This window comes from Leiobunum rupestre, chromosome 1, assembly GCF_980474605.1.
Source record: "Leiobunum rupestre chromosome 1, qqLeiRupe1.1.hap1, whole genome shotgun sequence".
Taxonomy (NCBI): domain Eukaryota; kingdom Metazoa; phylum Arthropoda; class Arachnida; order Opiliones; family Sclerosomatidae; genus Leiobunum; species Leiobunum rupestre.
Window position 1 is genome coordinate 73,880,205 of NC_143384.1, and position 20,133 is coordinate 73,900,337.

The 20,133-nt window shown below is 36.6% G+C and overlaps 3 protein-coding genes across 8 annotated transcripts; 1 reads left to right on the plus strand and 2 right to left on the minus strand.

Annotated features, from left to right (window-relative positions):
* Positions 1–1,821: 1,821 nt before the first annotated feature.
* Positions 1,822–5,406, plus strand: mRpL42 (mitochondrial ribosomal protein L42). Of its 5 annotated transcripts, XR_016472230.1 has the most exons (7): positions 1,822–1,921; positions 2,074–2,143; positions 2,407–2,491; positions 2,554–2,708; positions 2,771–2,829; positions 4,626–4,698; positions 5,277–5,363. XR_016472230.1 is itself a non-coding variant. In XM_090153417.1 (6 exons), exons 1-5 carry the CDS (start codon positions 1,846–1,848, stop codon positions 2,823–2,825), a joined length of 441 nt encoding a protein of 146 aa, XP_090009543.1. In that variant the 5' UTR covers positions 1,822–1,845; the 3' UTR covers positions 2,826–2,829; positions 5,277–5,406. The 5 variants fall into 5 exon arrangements, 4 of the variants coding, with proteins under 4 accessions (XP_090009543.1, XP_090009551.1, XP_090009553.1 ...); XM_090153417.1 differs by lacking the exon at positions 4,626–4,698 and having other exon boundaries at positions 5,277–5,406; XM_090153425.1 differs by lacking the exon at positions 5,277–5,363 and having other exon boundaries at positions 4,626–4,713.
* LOC149966364 (centrosomal protein of 83 kDa-like) lies at positions 2,618–5,882 on the minus strand. 2 transcript variants are annotated; one of them, XM_090153403.1, is made up of 9 exons: positions 5,804–5,882; positions 5,437–5,672; positions 4,896–5,369; positions 4,587–4,833; positions 4,391–4,523; positions 3,615–3,764; positions 3,190–3,553; positions 3,068–3,126; positions 2,618–2,996 (listed from the first exon to the last, which is right to left on the minus strand). In XM_090153403.1, exons 1-9 carry the CDS (start codon positions 5,820–5,822, stop codon positions 2,873–2,875), a joined length of 1,806 nt encoding a protein of 601 aa, XP_090009529.1. In that variant the 5' UTR covers positions 5,823–5,882; the 3' UTR covers positions 2,618–2,872. The 2 variants fall into 2 exon arrangements, with proteins under 2 accessions (XP_090009529.1, XP_090009524.1); XM_090153398.1 differs by having other exon boundaries at positions 5,437–5,880.
* Positions 5,883–10,011: 4,129 nt separating this feature from the next.
* LOC149966365 (uncharacterized) lies at positions 10,012–15,968 on the minus strand. Its single transcript, XM_090153434.1, has 4 exons — positions 15,405–15,968; positions 12,144–15,333; positions 11,927–12,035; positions 10,012–11,861 (listed from the first exon to the last, which is right to left on the minus strand). The coding sequence occupies exons 1-4, from the start codon at positions 15,844–15,846 to the stop codon at positions 10,089–10,091; spliced, it is 5,514 nt and encodes a 1,837-aa protein (XP_090009560.1). The 5' UTR covers positions 15,847–15,968; the 3' UTR covers positions 10,012–10,088.
* Between the last annotated feature and the right edge of the window lie 4,165 nt (positions 15,969–20,133).

Consider the following 20,133-nt stretch of genomic DNA (forward strand, 5'->3'; position numbering starts at 1 on the left):
GGGGGGCGGTCGGGCCTTGCCCACCCTGGACCGTATGGTTGTATGTACAATTTTTTATTTTTTTTATTTGTTTCCATTGCGTGCCCACCCTGAAATCAAATCCTGGTTACGGTGCTGGTTCTTACCATACGCGTTACGGCAGGATAAGCATTCCAAGTAGAGGTATGGATTCCTGCAATAGAAAACTAATTGTTACATGCCAAAGCTCGTCTGAACAAAATTTGCACAGACAAAAACCTAGAAATGAAAGGAAAATCAATTAAACATAAGCTTTCTAAGTTTATTTTATTTCAAGGCCAGCAAATTTAAAACGTTTACAAAACTGAAATTTTGGTAATGTTTTCTTGCGAACGAAATGATTTTGATAATTATTTAAATAACTTATATAGTGTCGTTGAAATAATAAATATGTCTAATTTACAACTCTAAAATGTCGAAAACCGATCGAGGAACATAAACAAACCAGACGACGTTAAGTATCATAATTATAGCGTTTTCCATTTGATTGCTCAAGATTCGCTCCGAATCTGTCCCTGACGTCATAAATCTCGCCCCAAACGACTAGAGTAAAACCGAAAATGGAACATTCCATGAACATATTTTCCCGTTTTGTTTTGTTTCTCGTCCGCTAGTAATTTGAATTTTCGCGTCTTGGTCTGCCATTTTGCCAAAAAATCTAAAAGGAACACGCAAAAATTTGCTCCGATCTTGATCTCGATCTCGATTCGTTGATCTGTCGAAATCGGCAGATCGGTTTTGGCAAGGATAATAGCTATTATCCTTGGTTTTGGGCGATATCAGAGCACCCAAGAGCTGGAAATGGAACACGCGAAACTTGATCGGAGCCAGACTTGGAAATAGTGATATTTTTAACAGGGGTCCTACGGGCTCCCAACCAGGCTTGGAAATAAGGTTTATTTCTAAACTGGTCTATTTGACCAGTGACTCCCAACTCTTGAATTATTTAAGTGGTCACGTAGACCAGTTGGTTGATAATACGGTAGATAATTTTGAATTAATAAACTGGCCACTGGACCAGTGAACCCCTAGCTTTTGAATAAAAAAACTGGTCCGAGCAATTAATAAACTGGTCTTTGACCCAGTGACCACCGCTTATTTCCAAGCCTGCTCCCAACCCCCCATAACTTCATTTTTATTGAGGGCCACTGGCCCAAGGGGGGTTCAGAAGCGGCGTAAAAAAATAATTTCCAGAAATGTCCATGATCTTTGTAATAAATATTTTTTATTTAATTTGGGAGCCACGGTGGCCCGCAACCCCCGTTCGAATGATTTATTTTAAGGGCCACCTGATTTTTTTAAGAGCCATTGGCCCCAAGACTCCCGCTATTTCCAAGTCTGATCGGAGCAGATCCGAGCACGCAAATGGAACATAAAATATTGATATGAGCGATCTAGAACGCTCGAGAGCAGTCAAATGGAAAACGCTATTAGTTTCAATTTTTTTTATTAGATGGCGCGGATATGCGCGATTCCACTCTAATGGCGGGCTTCTAGCTGGTACATCTCGCCCCAATTCAATCGTGGCTCTAGTCTAATTTCTTTGCCGGGAGTAGTGGCTCACTCCTGTAATCCCAGGCGTCCGGGAGGCAGAGTTTGTGGATGGCCGTGTGAGGACGACCACCAATCCCCCAACGGGTGGTCGGAATACTTCCGCCACGGGTGTCCCCACCCCTGTCCCCACGTATCCCCCCGTTGGCGTGGCCGTTACACATATCTCACCCTGATTAATCAGTTATTGTGTGCTGGTGTCTAAGGCCTTGGGTCGACACCGATGTGTGGATGTCAAAAAAAAAAATCGAATCGTGTGCTAAGTATTCTGCTAAGATGTTGGCTCGTTTTCGAATAAGTCGTTTAGTTAATTTGCCAAATTTAAATAAATTTACCTCGATTGAACCTAAAAGTAAGAAAATGTGGTATTTTAATTAATTATAAATAGCTATTATAAGTTAAAAAATAATGTTTTATGGTTAATTACTTGAAGCAAATAAGGTTGAAAATAACTTTTGCCAAGGCATAACGTAACCAAGTTTACAATTGATGTAATTTTTTTAGGTTTAATGAAACAATATGTCATACGAAACGCGAGTAGCACCTCATCAGCTGAAAATCTGTTAAAACAAAAGTAACTATTGATTCTATATATAATTCTAATACCTTCATTAGGTTATTATCGTAGGAGATTTTGAGCTCGAGGCAGTTGATAAAGAGCCTCGAGCTCGAAAGCTCCTACGATAATAACCTAATAAAGGTTTTTAAATTCTAATTTCCATGTGTAATTCTTTTATTTTTAAATTACTAAATATAGTTTTTAACCATGGACAATAACAAATTTTGCATTTATAATTCTTAATACATATTTGACCTAAAATGTGATTATTGTAACAGGGACTCTTGGGTCGTATTAAGTGACAATGGACAAACCATTTTATGCTGGCATCCTGAAACCCCATTTCCATATGAACATTCTAAGGTAATTATTTGTACATCAATTGTTTGTTTGTTTTTCATTTATTGTAGTTTTTAATTTGGTAGCCTTTACCGGAATTTCAACCTGAGCTCAGGGAAGAAGATTCAGTTCTTAAAATACAATATCGACTAGATGACAAGAACAGATATAATACTGATGGTCCCGCTGATGAAGAATTACAAAAACTAACATACACAACCAAACATAGATGGTTAAAAAAGTACATTGATTCACATTAAAAAAACAGCTCTATGATAACTAAATATTATCCTTAAAATTTAGACCTGAAAAAAAGTATCGTGACCCAAACCCACCGAGAGACAGAGATGGGATTTAGTAATGTAAGTGAAAAAATTAAATTTATTTAAAATTTGAGGGTTTATGCTATAGATTATTGTTGATTGGTAATGGGTTTGATAATAGGATGGTCTTAAATTCTTGGTGCCTTCTTTGAAATTCTTCTAATTGATGTTGAAGTGACTCGTGAACTTTAATTGGGACATTTTTTCTGTTGGATGAGAATAGCCTCATTGTTTAGTAACCATAAATAAAACTTAGCATAAGCCTTCGAATACATACTCTAACTGTTCAACTTTAAGCTTGAATTTTGAGGCAGTTTTACTCAATTGGGACATTTTCTGTTAAAAATAATATTTTTTAATTAAAAATAAATGTAGTGTAAAAAACATTTTGTTTTAAACCTTTTTGTATTCGGAAAGCTCGTTACTGTGACTAATATTGTCATTTATTATTTCCCTTTCAACTTTCTCAATCTTGCTTATTAGAAAGTTTCGTTCTTGTTCCCATTGGAGTTTTTTATCATTTAATAATGTTTCCATCGCATCTCGTTCCTTCATAATCTGATCTTTGTTCTTTTCTAATTCATCACTCATTTTGGCTGCCATTTCTTTTAAACGTTCGCGTTGTTGTCGAAGTTCTTTCTCTAGTTTTTCTCCTTCTGACACTTTATATTGCTCTTTGATTAATTGCTCATTTAAAAGCTGCACGTCTAGTTTGCTTTGCTCTAACTGGTTCTTTAGTTCCACTATTTTTTGATTGGCTACTCTGAAATAACGCTCTCTTAGCAATATATAATTAAAACTAGAATTGTTTCGGTTTTGATTACCGAATTTGGTTTGCTTCCTTCTCTGTTTTTAATTCATTTTCTTTTAATTGTTTGAGGATGTTTTCCAATTGGGTTTCTTTCAATTTTAAATCATTTGCCAGTAATATTTTCGATTCGGAAAGGTTTTTTAACGTAGTTTCAAAATCAAATCTGTGTATTATATAAAAAAATTAATTCCAAGAATAACTGATTAAAATCCAATATTATTTGAAATATATTAGTAGGGTTGTGCGAGGACTCGAGACTCTAAAATCGTTTTTCTAGTATTCAATTGGGTACCCAGTTTGCTTTGTCAAGGCTTTAAAATTACTTTAAGTGGACTCGAGTTTATAAATAAAATGAAAAATACCCGGCAAATCTATTATTACCGACGAATCTTTTTTGCTTTGCTTCCAAATATCCCACAAATAATTTTTATTCAGTAGCAATAAATCACTAATAAGTGATTATAAAATTTAGTTTTTGAGAATGTTTGTAATTTTTTAATACCAATTGGAAATTTCAAATTAGTAATCTAAATTTAATAATTAGTTAAAATATTTTATTCTGATTTTAAACGGTCAAGATAAAATTTTTTAGGGCACGAATAAGAATAGAGGCCATTTCGAGTTCAAATTTTCCAATAAAGAGTTAAAATCCATTTCAGAAGACTAGCGAGTTTAAATTTCTAAGACTCGGGACTCGACTCGAAACCTTAAAAACAAGACTCGCACACCCCTATATATTAGTTCTAAAACAAAACACAGATATATTTTGGCTTTGTCTTATTTACATACATTTTTTGTTTGTATTCTTTCTCTTGATTTCGAAGACTTTGAATTGTGCTTTTATAAGAAGTTTCCCTCTCTTTGGCTGTGGTTTCTAGCTTCTCGCAGTTTTCTTTCATCATTTCCAAACTTAATTCCGAACCTGTAATAATACCTTTTAAATATCTCCTTATTACAAGATACAAATAAATTATTTCAAATTTACAAGAAAGTTTTGCTCTAGCTTTTTCAATTTCTTTCTCAGTTTCGACTTTTTGATACGCATTTTCTATCCTGGCTTCTGATATCTCAACATTGTGTTGATGAAGGCATTTATGGTATTTGTCTTTTAATTTGAGCATTTCGGTTTTGTAATTTTGAGCTTGACTCGTTAATTTTAAATTTTCGTTCTGTATTTGGTCCAGTTTGTTTTGGAGGGAATCTTTGTGCATTGATAAGTTTGTTTTTTCTGACTGAAAAATGTTAAATACAGGTTTAAAATTAAATTAATTAAATAAATGCGTGAAATTTCTACCTCTAATTCTCGAATTGCCATTGAATGTTCCATAATTTGTTTTGCCATATTTCGGGATGTACTTTCAGCTTCTTGTTTTAAGATTTCTTTCTGTTCTGTTATTTCTTCTAACTCGTTAGAAAGGCTTGTAATATTTGCTTGTAATTGCTTATTTTCTTTCTGTAAAAATTTTAAGCGTTTATCTTCTAAGGGTGAAGTAGCTAAGGTTAATTCTCTAGTTAGTTGATCTTTAGCTTCATTTAAAGTTCTTATTTCTAACTCGTGTCTCATTTTTAACTCCTGAAAAGCTCTACGATTCGTTAACTCTAGGCTCTCTATCTGAGTTTTTAAAAGGGCATTGTCGTATCTCAGTTGCTGATGATTGAAACGTGTTTTTTCTAGATCTTCCTCGAGTTCTTTCATTTCATTTTCTATTACACATTCGAGTTCTTTTTTGATGGAGTGACGCAATATTTCTGGAGAATTTGAAGCCATCTAATCAAATAATTAATTGATTTATGTAGGTATTATTTTATACATAGGATAAACCGAATAACTATACCATTTTTTGCAAATTGTCAATCTCTGTTTGTTTATGATTCAAAGCCTTACTGGCCATTTCTATAGATTTCTCACTAGCTTCCTTTACTTCTTTACATTCTCTTAAAATTTGTCTCATTTTGTCTTGTAAGTCTACGTACTCTTCTTGCAGGGTTTGGTTTTCTATTTTAAGAAGGGTGTAATGTTTTTTGTGCTGCTCGCACCGAACTCGCTCATCTTCAAGCATTTTTTTAAATTCTGCATCATGTGTTGGAGAAGAATTTGTATTCATTTTTGTCAATTGAAGAAACTATGAGTACTTTTTCCCGCACTATATAACTAGCAAAATAATGTTAAGCCTAACTGTTAGTGTAACAGTTGTCCATTACCGATTGAATTTTGCCCCATGGACGAATCACTAACGTAGTTGATTCGTCCATGTTTGCCCCAATGCGAAAACGTCCATTCTTAGCTTTTCTATAAAGTAACATTGGTTTTCTTGTTTTGATGTTGCTGCTGCGTCATGGGTGACGTATCGATGACGTTTTACTGCAAAAAGCCTTAGACATAAGGGTAAATTTGACGAGGTACCCTGTTTCTAAGTATAAACATGGTATAAGCCATTGAATTGGGAATAATACTGCTAGAATTACAATTACGAGTTCGGTTACCATGGTTACGCGGGACCTGTTCTGATAAGACTACGCAATTCATCTTTATAATTAGGCGGTAGCGCCATCTATACTTTGTAAAGTTATATGGCCAAAAATAAATAATTATTAGCTAACTCACCGTAACTTGAGTTAAAAAGGATCGTGTTGACAGAATAAAATTATTTTTAAGCAACTTCAAAGGTTTGTTTGTTACGAGTATCACATTACACAGTAATACATTTCAATTTCGCATCAGATTCGCGAAAAAATTCAATTGCAATATAGTTTCCCCCACTTGAGACAGATGCCGCCACGGTAGAACGATAAAGTTGATTAAGTCTCCTTATTGAACGAAATTGGTCCCGCGCCAGCCAGATTTAGTTGTACCTCTATTTATTCCCAACTAAAATTGGTATAAACTGAACTGAACTAGTAAACTTCTACGCAGTGTTGCCAGACTGGGGAAAAGGTAATTTATTTTTAAAAACGTTGATTATGTGGGAATTTTTGCGTCAGCGGCAGCCGCTATCTATCTTATGTTTTTTTTTAATTTGACTATCAATACATAGTTCAAAATTTTCTAGAGCAGTGTATTTTCGTGAATCTTGGGATTTTTTAAAGGAGGCGCCTCGTAATACTACAAGCAATCAATGCATAGTCCTAACAACCGAAATGTTTAAAAAAAATGGTTAAATCAATCAAATTTAATTTTAAAAAGTTCCTTTTCCAAACTTATTTAAAATAATGGCATGTTTTCCGTAGAGTTTTCGTTGGGGGCGGGGCTAAATAGGAGTGTGGGAATTCGTGGGAAATTTACTATCCAGCAATGGGAATTTCGACTTTCAAACATTGGCAACACCGCTTCTACGTAGCTCCTAAAGAATGAGCTACACAGAGTTGCCAGACGTACGATAATTATCGTACACGTCGATAATTTTGGGACGTACGATATTTTCAATGGCGTACTATATAGTACGCATTTTACGATAATTCTGCTTGCGCGTTCGATAATGTACTACAATTTTTAAATTGGCTGAAAAAATTAGAATTTCAAACGGAAGTTTTCAATCCGTCGAACTTTAAAGTGTTATTAAAAATTTTGATTTAACAAGTTTAACGTCAGTATTTCACAGAAAATTCAAATTTACCGCCAGTTTTCGATAGTACGATAATGCATTTTTGAAATCGATAATTTTTTGGCTATGGTACGATAATTTGAGTTTCGGGAACTGGCAACGCTGGAGCATGGGCCATGTAATGGCCCATGGCTGGAGCTACATAAAAATAAGTTCAAGGGGGCGATTCTGTAAAAAATCGAATGGGAATTCGATCTCGATACCCTATACCATGTCGAAATCGACTTCGACAATTTGCATTGATTTATGCTTATTCGAAATCTTTACCGAATACCATTCGTTGAGATCTCGAAGTTCGAAATCTAGTTTTCGATCGAAAATTGGATTTCGAATATTTACAGAATAGGCCCCCAGCAAGCGTAGCTTATTTTATGGAAAGGCCTATTCTAAACAAATGGCGTTTGTGGTCAATATGGTGAATGCTACATGAAAATGATGGGTTCGTCGTTTTTATTTATATAAGGGCCAATCTACCATGATGGGAATTTGTATAAGTTAACTGCGAGATAAGTGTATATTCGCAACCAAAAACTATCGCTAAAGCAGACGCTATTAGTTTTTTATCATCATTATTCGTAAATTTGACTTTATAAATAATGATACTTTCATTTTAATAATTTAATTTAATTTTTTGCATCATTGGCTTATATTTTAATAAGTTTATTTAAGAAAAAATGTTCCTATGACTTTTTAATTTGTCTGTAGCAGACGCTAGATCATAGGCGCTACCTCGGAGAAGATAGCGCCGTTACGCCACCTAGACTCGTTTCGGTCGCGAATAAATATAGTAAAACCAGGAAACTATAGAGGTATACACTTGGAATGTCTAAGGTTCCATTTGGACGGTGATACGTAACCGCGTCGAGAAAAAGGCGGGGCTTAACTACGTCAAGCGTAAGACGTAACACGACATTTCAAATTCATTGGCTCGAGGTTTGACGCGAAAAGAATGCGTCGTCATAGTAACAAATAGGCGAACTTCCCGCGCAAAAAAGGCTTATAAAACAATGGATTTAAAAACCTCAATTTGTTATCGTACTTAATATTTTGAAGTAATTATAATGTTCTTCGCGAAAGAAGTGTAGTGATACCTAATTTCAGGTATTTGTATGGTTATAAAAGAGATAATCAGGTAAGCTAATAATATAATAACCATGACTAGGCTTAATGACGAGTTTTCGTCGAATGAGGGTAGCGAGGCGCCATCTGTTTCTATAAGCAGACACTTGCAAATTATATTAAGGTTTAGTTTTCCAATAACACGATAGATGGCGCCAACACAATTAAGTTCATTTACTAGGCCTAACTCTCCAATTCAACAAATACTGTCCCGCGAAACGGTAGGTCCTGGAAGGCGGATTTGGATCTCTATTTATTCTACCTCATAGAGTAAAACATGTAAGTGTAGAAACATTAGGGTCTTTTAGACGGTAGAGTTTGCATTTGAAAATTTTCCTTTATTTCAACAAGCAGTAACTTGCAGGTCCTGGCTCTCGGATATGTTACTTCTAGGCGATTTGCTTGAAGATGTTTTATTTAAGCGCCTACACGTCTGGAATTAAATTATGAAAAAAAAATCAAACTGGCCTATGCACCATCTGTTGCGACGAAACGTAGCAACGGTTCCCAATTTTAATAGTTGATTTTATAAAATAAAAAGTGGTCTTGCCCAACTTGTTAAAATGTTGCTCTTACGTCACAAGACACAGCTTTATTAGTATATTTTGCGCACGAGCGATTTGCACGCGCGCTAAAAAAACCTATATTACTGGAGACTAGCGCGCGCTCGTAGCCAAAGACTATATACAAGGAGGTTAACTCCTTGCTATATATACGCTGTTTATATAGTCTTTGTTCGTAGCCTTGTGAAAGTAAGAGACTGTGACGTAAGAGCAACATTTAAACAAGAAGGCCGCGTTTCTTTATAAAAAGAACTATAAGTTCAAAAACTTCAAAATCGTCTCACAAGAGTCACAACGGAAAGTAATTTTTTCAAACCAGAAATCAAGAGAAACCACTATAAAGCTATCATATAAAAAATAAAAATACTTGAAAGAACTTTATATTTTTATTTTTCTTCAAAAGTATCTTTCTTATTTACAAAGAATGGTACATTTTATTGCGATAATTTTTACGGAAGGTGTTGACATTAAATTAGTCGGAACTAGGAAAAATCAAGTTTTTAAAAGTAATATTTAAATGCAAGGTCTGAAAAAATACCATAATCTACCAGCAGGGTTTACAGAAACTTTAGTTAACAGTTTGCTTTAACAATAAAATTGGGATAAAAAAAAGTTGAGAAGTACAATCTCAGTTCATATAAAAACAATAGCATTTCAATGAATGTTCGGTACAAAAATGTATAGTTTATCAGACTAAACATGTTTCCAATTTCATTTTTTTGATAAATCCAAAATTAATATCAGTTAAATTCGATTTTTAATATTTACATTGAATTTTTAAAAATGGTTCAAATATGTTCTATGTACATATTTTAAAGTCTTTATACAAAATCTACATTTTTTTTGCCAATTTAAAACAAAAACATGTTTCTTTGGAAAAGTTTAACTACACTACCAGTCAACAAAAGAAAACCCGTGTATAACTACTTTAAACCAAATTTCTACAATAAACCGGGTGAAGGGCATAAATAAAATTCTTTTTAAGGTTTTTTTAAATAATTTACAATGAATATGATGAAAATCAAAATATATTTATATTAATTTTTGAGAAAGCATACGTAGGATTTTTATCTCTTAAGATTTTTTGTGTTTTATTACAAAGGCCATGATGATAAAAATTAACCACTTTTGAACTGATTTAAGGTTTAAATCATTGGATGTTATTTTTTAATGAATATTTACATTTAATGATAAAAATAACAATCATGTTGCAGTTTGGTTTTTGGGAAGGGTCTGGGTTTCCGAGCAGTCTAAATTAGGCACTAGCAATGGCGATGGAGGGGGCGATATACTTCTTTCAAGCGTCCTTTCCCGACCATTTTCAGCATTTTTATCTTCATTTGTGGTTAATGCTCTCGTGCCTGAAGGTAGTTCAGATACATACAAATTTGTTTCAGGCTCTCGGTTTAACTCGCAGACAGTTTCGGTTATTTTGGGTAAATCAGGTTTCATATTTGTCAGTTCGGGTATTTTTTCAACAGCTAATGGGCATTCTGTATTAACCAAGTTTGTGGAAAATGTTTTTTCTTCTCCCAAAGGCACACTATTATTTCTCGTAGGTTTATCTTCCAGTCTAATTTTTTTCTTTTTTTCATCACCGGATGATGATTTACCATCACGCGGCTTTTTGTCACTTTTGCTTTTATGTTGGGACGATGACAAAGTTTTGGAGTCTTTTAATTTAGATGATGACCCGTCCTTAGATTTACCTCCGGAATTATCAGTCTTGCTCGAATGCTTCTCTGATTTTGATTTGTGTTCGCTCTTGTCCTTTTTGGGATTATCACTCGTAGAAGAACCTAGTTTAACTCTCTGACTGGAACTTTTAGATACACTATCGTCCAACTTTATCTTCTTAATTTCCAATTCTTTGTGGCTTGTATTCGATTTGTGTTTCTTTAGTTCTTCACCTTTTTTTTCTTTGCTCTCTTTTTTGCCCTCATTCGAATGTTCCTTGCGTTTAATTTTATCCGTTTTCTCAGAAATCTTATTCTCCTTTTTCTCTTCTCCACTGCTGCCTTTGCTCTCTTTCAATCTCTTCCGTTCTTCCCGTTCCTTTCTCAGTTTTCTTCGCTTTTTTCTCTCTTCTTTCGATAATTTATCTTTATCATGGTCTGCCTGATTTTTCTCTGTTTTCTCAGAGATGTCCGGTTTTAGTTTCTTTATCAAACTTCGATCTTCTAATTTTTCCGCCTTTCTTTTTGTCCCTTTAGTGGAAGAGATGTCTCTTGGGGAACCATTTTTGTCAGAAAGAGCTTTGGTGGACTCACTAGACGATGATGTTGTAGACTTTGAAAGTGATTTCTTAGCATTATCAGTTGCTTTACTGATTGGAAAAGTTTTAGACACTGCATTTATTAAAGAATCTAGTACTAGCTGAACCCGGTTTTCAGCATTTGGATCTTTGCTTAGCGTATTTGTTGATTCAACGTAGCACTCTACCAACTGTTTGGTTTCACTTTGTTTAAATTTAGACCTTGATTCCGAATGTTTACTGTGAGATTTAGTTTTAGCGCGAACTTGAGAAGATTCTCCTTTGCTAGAATCAGTTTTTATCTTGCTGTGGTCTTTATCCTCTTTCATCACGATGCTTTTGGTAGATTTTTTGGACGGAGATTCCGAAGTTGAGGAAAAGTCAAGTTTTTTCTTCTTTTCTAATGAGCCACTTTCGTGGTACTTTTTAACCGGGGTACTTGTTTTAACTTTATCCAAATTTTGATGCTTATGAGGTGTAGTTTTATTATCTTCTTTCGAAGTTCTCTTCTCGTTGTCATGGCTGGAATTGCTACCAGTTGGGTAATACTGCTTTAGTCTGACATGCCAAGCTACGCTGGTTACCGCAGTTACGGTACGGAATTGGTGAATGATGTTCCGGGGAAGGAAATAGATATCGTTATCTGTTAGTTGGATTCTTGCGTAGCGGATACCTTCACGATGAAGTTGATTTAGTTTGGCATCCTCAATCCATTGCACACACTGAAAAATATCCACCGATATTCTTAGATTTTTAACGTATGAATAGAATTTTTTTATATACATGCCTGGGAAACTGGAGGTTCGTGCAAATCTAACTGTAATTTGTTGGTTAGATCATGGAAATCAGCAGCGTGAAAGGCTACCACATCTTTGGTTACTCGGTTATGACCATATCTGCGTGATAAAAACAAGTTAATCAATAACCCGATAATTGAAAAATATTGGACAGTGGCTTCTATCAGGCACTCCAATGAAACCATTGCCTTATGAATTAATTCTTACGACTGCTCGCAGTGCACTGCTTTTAAAACTCCTACAGCTGCTGTGGTCAATCTTTCAAAACCCTGACCAACGTGATCAGCGTGACATTTGGTTCGGTCTTCAAACATGATTTCTCTGGGTTCAGAAGCTCTAGGTAGATATTGCAAGTTTCTTAACTCGTTAAATCCTCCCCTTTTCCTTTTGAGCGGTGATTTCCCCATTGCTGAAGCTGCAGAAATTGCCTCGGCAGTAGGAACTAGTTGTTCTCCAGGCCTTATCCATAAGATTGGTCCGTCATTGCTTTCTTGAGGGTTTATCATATGAGTAATTGCAAGTTTGCCCCATGGCATTGTCAATCGAAGAAATGGGCTTTGTTCCAGCAAAGATAGGAAATCAGGGAAATATCCTCCAACTTCTTCATGAACTGTTCCAACAAGACTTATCTGATGTAGAGGACCTGTACGGAAAGTACCTTTGGCATAAGTTTTATGGACTTGTTCTCGGTATCTTTCCATCGTTGTAGTTTCAATATCTGACTGTCTGCCTAGAATTCCCATTTTCACAGTTAAATTGCCATATTTCTCAGACATATGTTCCATTAAATCTGGCATATAACTAGCTGAATTGTGAACAATCCCCATGACGTATTTAGCAACACCCGTTGGTGATTCGGAAAAGGTTTCCTTCAGGAACTCCAAAGATAAGATATTCATGTCCGTTTCACTGAAATGGGAGATTTCATCCCAATAAAGATGAAGAATCCATGCTCCACCATTCGGATACATTTCGCGTCGGAATAGGTGACCAAATTTATATTGAGGGAATTCGTTGAATGAGAGTGAGACTGGTAATCGCGGCGTTTTCAAAGACAAGGCTACTGTATCTTTTAATTTACCAGATGCCATGCTATTAGATTGTAACATTGAACTCGCTGATGGCAAATTGTGACGGTCTCTTCGGCATTGCACTCCTACATTGTGACGTTTTGTTGTGTGACGTTTGCATCTGGAACAAAGTCTTGGCGTGTTTTGGGTATTTCCATTGGAAGAGTCTGAAGATCGGCGTGACTGACTCAATTTATCCTCAGTTTTGATTGATGCAGTGACAATTTTATCCTTTTCTTTCTGTTTTTTGGTGTGGGATGATTTTGAAGTCGATTGTTTCGCTGCATCTTCAAGTTTAACCTTTGTATTCTTGGTCTCGCATTTATTTTCAGATTTTTCACTTTTAGCCAGGTTTAAATTAAATTCAAAATTTTGAGTGTTGGTGGGTATCATATTAGATATATTTTCGAGTTTAATTATAGGCTGTAATGAATTTTCTTTTTTAATGACTGATTCTGAAATAGTCTCTGTTATTGGTTTTAATGTATTTTCAGTTGGGGTTATTGGTGAAACGTTATTTTCAAGTAAACTGGTTATTTCTTTACTATCTTTAGGTAGAACCATTTGAGTTTTTACACTAATTTCCAGAGCAATTGGTTTTGAAACTATTTCTGTTGGTTTCTGGGTTGTTGTTATTGAAGTATTCATTTTAACTGCTACTTCTGCAAGATTAATATCAGTTTTTTCCACAAATTCAGTTCTGTTTGCAAGTTGTTCAACATTGACTGCTTCAATAGTTGGTTCTCCAACAGTATTTTCCAATTGTTCGCTTTTTTCTGCAATAATTTCAGTTTTCTCTTCAGATTTTTCAATTATTTCAGTTAGCTCCGTTGGGTCTGATGATATTTCAGAATGCTTTTTCTCCGATATTTGTGGCAACATTTCAGAACAATGAATAATATCGGAGGGAACTTCCATCGCACACTGCTGAGCGAATTTTTTTGATATTACCTCGAGTGATTTTTCAGATTTGTTACCTAGTTTTACAGGTTCTTCAGGTAATTTTACAGCATCATTTTTGTGGAGTTTCTTCTCTTCAAAAACCTTGGTACTTTTCTCAAGTTGGTTATCGGTGGTTTTACCCAACTTCTCAACTAGTTGGGCTTTACTGATTTCATTTTGGGAATCAGAAAGAGCTTCCTTAGGCTTTAAATTAATTTTCTTCAATATTTTAATCTGAAATTTAGCTGGTAACTTAACAAAACTAGCAGAGCCTTTTGGGATTTGTTTGGATGTATGATCTTTAGAGTCTGAATTTGACGTTGATGGTTCCAAAGTTTTATTCTGGACTATGGTCTCTCTCAATTTACCATCCAACCCGAATAATACTGTTTTCTTCGGTATTTGAGTTAACAAATTAATATCCGACATTGAATTCACCGAAATAATACTTGCACCAGCCTCTGTATCCGGTTTTGTGGTAACAATATTTATGTTATTTGACAGTTTATCCGTGGATTTTGTTTCAATGATCTTATTACTATTCACATTTTCTTGCTTTACCGCTTTCTTTTGACAATTATTCACTGGAGGTTCAAACTTAATTATAAGGACTGATTTATTAATTTCCTTAATTGGTAGCAACCCCCTTGAGTCACTCGTTGATTTTAATCCCAAAATTTTGTTCTCAACTTTAGAGGAATGCGGAGTTTTAGATTCTTCGTTGATGATTGCAAACTTTTCTTCAGAATTATCATTCACATTTTCAGAAGATATGACCTTTTTTTCCGTCTTCATTCTAGGTATTTTAGAATCTTCTACATCTTTTTCATTTGACACAGAATTTGGTACGATTGAATCTGTTTGTTTTGAGTGTGATTCGGGATTCTGGGCAATTTTTTCGCCAAATTTTAACACTTCAGTAGTTTTGTTTTCATTTGATAAGTTGGTAGTTGATAATTTAGTAACAGTTTCATTGTTATTCTTGTGATTTGATGGTGAATTTGAAGTAACCGGTTGTTCTACATCCATATCTTCGAAATCAGCACCTGGTGTCGGTGGTGGAGATTCTGGTGAAGATAGATCATCTTCCTCGGACAAATCCAAATTATCCTGATGGTTATTCTCAGTGGGAAAAGAAATAGGAAAAGTAGCTATTTCGAAACCAGAAGGTAATATTCTAGGAAATTCTATTTTCTGAGGCTTTTCGACATTAGAATTGCCATTAACAGTCAATTTCACAATATCTGAATCAAGTTGTTGATGGTTTTTGGACTCTCTCGATGGTGATTTGTGTTTACAGTGACTCTTCTCATGTTTTTTGTGTCTTTCTTTTTTCTTTTCTTTGTGTTTCTTCTTGCCATGGTGGCTACGATGTTCTTCACGACCTGTTTAATTAAATTATAAAATAACCCATTAAAATATAGTCTTTAAGTTAATTTATTTATAGTCATCATACCCTCGAGCTTAGAATGGCTTCGTTCCTTTCCAACAGTCGGTATTTTTAAATTGCTTTTCTCAATGCTGGGGTCAGACTGATGACTTTCTCGCTTCTTTTGATTAGAATAATGCTCCTTACTACTATGTTTGTGGGTTTTCTTCATCCGATCAGCATTCAGTTGCGTCCCAATGGGAGGGGAGACCTTTTCCATGCTAGTTGCTAATCTTACGTTGAGACCAAGGCCTATTAAACGTTGATTTTCCGCCTTACCAACTACTGCAGCAGCGTCGTCCAGCGCCAAAGAGGCGGGGGGCAGTCCGGGCAAATTCGGGAAGGTGAATAGTTGTTCACCGATTTGGCCGAATCTTTTCACGGGGGACTCTGTCTCGGAAACTTTGCTGGTCATCTGGGATTTGCTTACTATTATCTTATTTTCCGGATGACAGTTCCCAGAATCCATTTGTTTATTTTGTTTTAAAACGATGCCACACTTATGCAGCCATTTTAGAAGTTTTTGCGTAGTCGTGACGTAGCCAGGTACAGGATACCCGGATGGAGGGTAAGGAATAATAGTGGTAATGCTAAGAATGGGTCCATGGGAATATTATGCAATTAAGGCATCTAAGACAGTGTTGCCATTAAGGAAACCAAGCTTTAGGCGTTGTAAACATAGAGATAGAAAAGAAATAGAGGCACTATTGTATCTGGCGAAGTTGACCGCGAGTGCCGACCCCTTTAGCCAATGTAGGAACTAGGAAGCCATGAGATGGGCAGATTACGTGGCGCCATCGATGCGCGGTGAAATGAAATACATCATGCCTTTTGGAAAATCAACTGTCATTTGATGTAAACAATAGAAGGATAGATGGCGTTGCAAATTCTGCCTATCTCCGCTTTCATACATACGTGCGGGGGGGGGGATGAATTTTCCCGGTCAAAAACAGGGGTGCCTTAACGCGGTAATCTTCCCTCTATTTCTTTTCTATCTCGATGGTTGTAAATTGTTAGAAAATCTGTTTATTGATAACGGATCTTTTCAAAGAAAAAATCAACATTTGAATACAGGTTCATGAAATTGTACAGCTATAAAACCGTTAAGGAAATTTAAACAAATAGACTAAATAGTCCTCTAGCGAGAACCTGGGGAAAAGTGTTGTAAATGAACTTAATCAAATCGTGTTGGCGCCATCTATCGTGTTATTGGAAAACTAAACCTTAGTATATTTAGCAAAAGTGTCTGCTTATAGAAACAGATGGAGCCAACACGATTGGATAAAGTGGAAACTTAAGCCTAACTCTCCTACTCAAATAAAACGTGTCCCGCGAAACCCTGATTTGTTTGGATCTCGATTAATTCTACCTCATTGGGTGAACCTTGGGCGAACATCGCGACAAAACGAGTCTAGTTGGCGCTGTTGCGCCACGCTCTTTTGATGGACCGACGAGCCATGGACGAGCGGTGACCAGACCATAGATATAAGAAATGTATATAAAGGTCTAGATAAATTTCGGGGCGTCTAAGCCTAACATAAAATACGGAATTGACACCTAGCAGACACCGAGGAAGGCACGTGACCAAGAGCGCGAGCTCTCTTAGCATTTTAGTACTAAATGCTTGACCTTTCCACAGGCCGTAGTCTTTAGACACCATCTGTTGGTGACTTTTAGTATAATTTTTAAGCAGGAGACAATGGCTCTCGCGACGATAGCACGAGCTTTCTTACCGATAGATAGCGCCTTATAAGGTTAGCCTGCTGAAATTACGCGTTTCTGCTAGCTGTCACTTCCGTATTCACTCCCTTTGAAATATTTTATCTAGACCTTTATATACGTTTCCTATATCTATGGACCAGACTTGGAAATAGTGATATTTTTAACGGGGGCCCTTCGGGCTCCCGACCCCCCCCCTTTAAGTTTATTTTTATTGAGGACCAAAGGCCCAGGGGAAGTGAAATGGGGGAAAACATTTTAAAATAGGGAGAGAAAATACAAGAATAAGAATTGGTTACGTCAAAAGTGGATCAACTTTTGGTTCCGTTACTTACGTAAACATTTATTGACTTTAAAACGTTAACTTTAACGCTAGATTTCGCATTTGACTAGGGTAGGAAAACAGCGTTTCAGCAACGGCGTAAAAAATATATTTCAGAAATTTCCGTTAAATTTTTAATAAATATTTTTATTTAATTTCTGAGCCCAGTTGACCCGCAACCCCAGTTCGAATGATTTAATATAAGGGCCCCTGATTTTTTTTTAAGAGCCATTGGCCCCAGGACTCCCGCTATTTCCAAGTCTGGCGGTGACTGAGGCTAGCTATGCTCATTCTTAGCGTCTGCCTGATTCGGGGCGTGGTAATTGCTCTGTTACTATAGAGGAAACAGAAAGCTGTGTAAAAGTATAATAAAATGCAAATATGAACCTTTTGTAGCATTTATTTCATCGATCACAATATGCGTACCAGAATTGGTCTATTCGCTACTGGCTATCTATCTAGATTTCGATAGCAACCCAAAGAGGGCGTAGCGAAAGCTTTCAGTCGCCAATTAGATAGTGTATACTGTCTATGGTTTCAGTAACTCTAGAAAATCACGTTTACGAGAACGTCTTTAAACCTCGAGGCGATAACCGTGACGTTTAAAGTAGTTTTACGGTTTTTTACACACAATCCTAAGGATTTGTGTGTATTAGTCTCACGTACAGTGTAGCCGTTGCCGCCGATGCCGATGGCGCCGTGTCACGCATAAAGCTGGTTTCACACTCGACGGAAAATTAGCAGCGTAAAGTTGAACGTTAGCGGTATATCGAATGGGAATCAATTTTCAGCTCGGCGTTTATTATCGTCTTTCCGGCATATTTTCCGTCGAGTGTGAACCACATTAAATCTTCAACGGTTATAACTAGAAGAGTCAATGATATCTCGTTCGAATGTACATACATTGCCATTGATAGCCTTTCATAAAGTTTTCAAATCGGAGCCCAAGAAGTTGGGCATTTGCCCAATTTACTATTTTCGGTGATTTCACTTTATGTGGTAGATATTTTCATTAAAATTAAGTCCGATAACGTTTAAAAAACATTTATTGGATAGGTTAGGATTCAGTGGACCTACAACTTCGGTTATATCAGTAAATATTAAATTTAAGTATAGTTTTCAGGGTAATTTAAGGGGCCCCAATTTTCGTGTTTTTATATTTTCGCCTAAAAATCTACATACAGTTCCTTAATTTAAGTCCGATTTTCCTGAAAGTTATATTTTTGAATAGCTGTGGTTTACATATAACCTAGAATTGCAAAAACGTTCCTTAAATTTAATTCTAAGTAAGGTTTTTTGGGCAGCGTATACGGACCCCCGCAATTTGCAACATTGTAAATCCACGTGTTTATAGAGGTCTACGCGCCCGTTTCACCTCTGGCGTTTTTAAAGGCCGTTCAGAGTGGGCCGCGCTTTCAACGTATGACCAGAAGTAACAATTAAGTATGACACTGTAGGTGGGGTGGCGGAGTGGTTAGCACTTTCGCCTCGCAGCAAGAGGAGCCGGGTTCGATCCCAGCTTGTGGCACTGGGTGAACACTCGGAACAACTCCTTCTGCGTAGAGTTTGCAAGTTCTCTCCCCACTGGTTTAAGGGGTTTTCCCCCGAGATCTTCGGTTTCCCCTTCCACAAAAACTTGTTGAGGTTAACGGTAATAGTTAGTGTTGGCTCGAACGCGTGGCATGCAGGGCTTGCCACCACCCTCCTACGCATTGTAACCCGGCCACCTGAATTAATTGCAATATAAGTCACTAGATGACTTTGGCCTAAGGTGGTGCCTTGAGTATTAGCCTAGCTGATTATTATATAAGTGCTTTCCACCACCGTCCTACGCATTGTAACCCGACCACCTGAATTAATTGCAATATAAGTCGCTAGATGACTTTGGCCTAAGGTGGTGCCTTGAGTATTAGCCTAGCTGATTATTATATAAGTGCTTTCCACCACCCTCCTACGCATTGTAACCCGGCCACCTGAATTAATTGCAATATAAGTCACTAGATGACTTTGGCCTAAGGTGGTGCCTTGAGTATTAGCCTAGCTGATTATTATATAAGTGCTTTCCACCACCGTCCTACGCATTGTAACCCGACCACCTGAATTAATTGCAATATAAGTCGCTAGATGACTTTGGCCTAAGGTGGTGCCTTGAGTATTAGCCTAGCTGATTATTATATAAGTGCTTTCCACCACCCTCCTACGCATTGTAACCCGACCACCTGAATTAATTGCAATATAAGTCACTAGATGACTTTGGCCTAAGGGCGATGCAACAGGGAAAGCCAATTTAGAGTCATCCGCAAATAAGAAATTACATTTATGTTGCACAACGCTATGCATTGAGTTTATGAATATTTAGAACGGAACAGGTCCAAGCACGCAACCTGGAGGGACTCCACTAAGAGCGGTATGAGGACCAGAGGTTTGGCCTTGAAGGACGACAGAATGCTGGCGGTCCGTCAAGAATATGGAGAGCCAGAGAAAGGCCATGTCCTCGACGCCAGCCTCTTGTAGTGCTTCGATGAGTTTCTGGTGAGGGATGGTGTTGAAAGCTTTACGAAAGTCTAAATAGATGACATCAACGGGCTTTCCGTCATCCAACCTGGTAGTCCAGTGGTTGGTTTCTGATAGCAGGTTGGAAGTGCATGAGTGTTTGGAGCGGAAGCCATGTTGAAAGGGATGGAAGAAGTCAGTGTTTGTCAGGAAAGTGTGCAA

Excerpts from the sequence above, each read along its gene's own strand:
- mRpL42 (XM_090153417.1), top strand. The coding sequence starts at position 1,846 with ATGTTGGCTCGTTTTCGAATAAGTCGTTTAGTTAATTTGCCAAATTTA. Across the intron at positions 1,922-2,073 it reads TACCTCGATTGAACCTAAAA|GTTTAATGAAACAATATGTC; the intron begins GTAAGAAAATGT and ends TAATTTTTTTAG. Across the intron at positions 2,709-2,770 it reads AAACATAGATGGTTAAAAAA|ACCTGAAAAAAAGTATCGTG; the intron begins GTACATTGATTC and ends CTTAAAATTTAG.
- LOC149966365 (XM_090153434.1), bottom strand. The coding sequence starts at position 15,846 with ATGGATTCTGGGAACTGTCATCCGGAAAATAAGATAATAGTAAGCAAA. Across the intron at positions 15,334-15,404 it reads AAGCCATTCTAAGCTCGAGG|GTCGTGAAGAACATCGTAGC; the intron begins GTATGATGACTA and ends TTAATTAAACAG. Across the intron at positions 11,862-11,926 it reads ACGAACCTCCAGTTTCCCAG|TGTGTGCAATGGATTGAGGA; the intron begins GCATGTATATAA and ends GATATTTTTCAG.
- LOC149966364 (XM_090153398.1), bottom strand. The coding sequence starts at position 5,706 with ATGAATACAAATTCTTCTCCAACACATGATGCAGAATTTAAAAAAATG. Across the intron at positions 5,370-5,436 it reads TTGACAATTTGCAAAAAATG|ATGGCTTCAAATTCTCCAGA; the intron begins GTATAGTTATTC and ends TTATTTGATTAG. Across the intron at positions 4,524-4,586 it reads AGCTAGAGCAAAACTTTCTT|GTTCGGAATTAAGTTTGGAA; the intron begins GTAAATTTGAAA and ends GTATTATTACAG.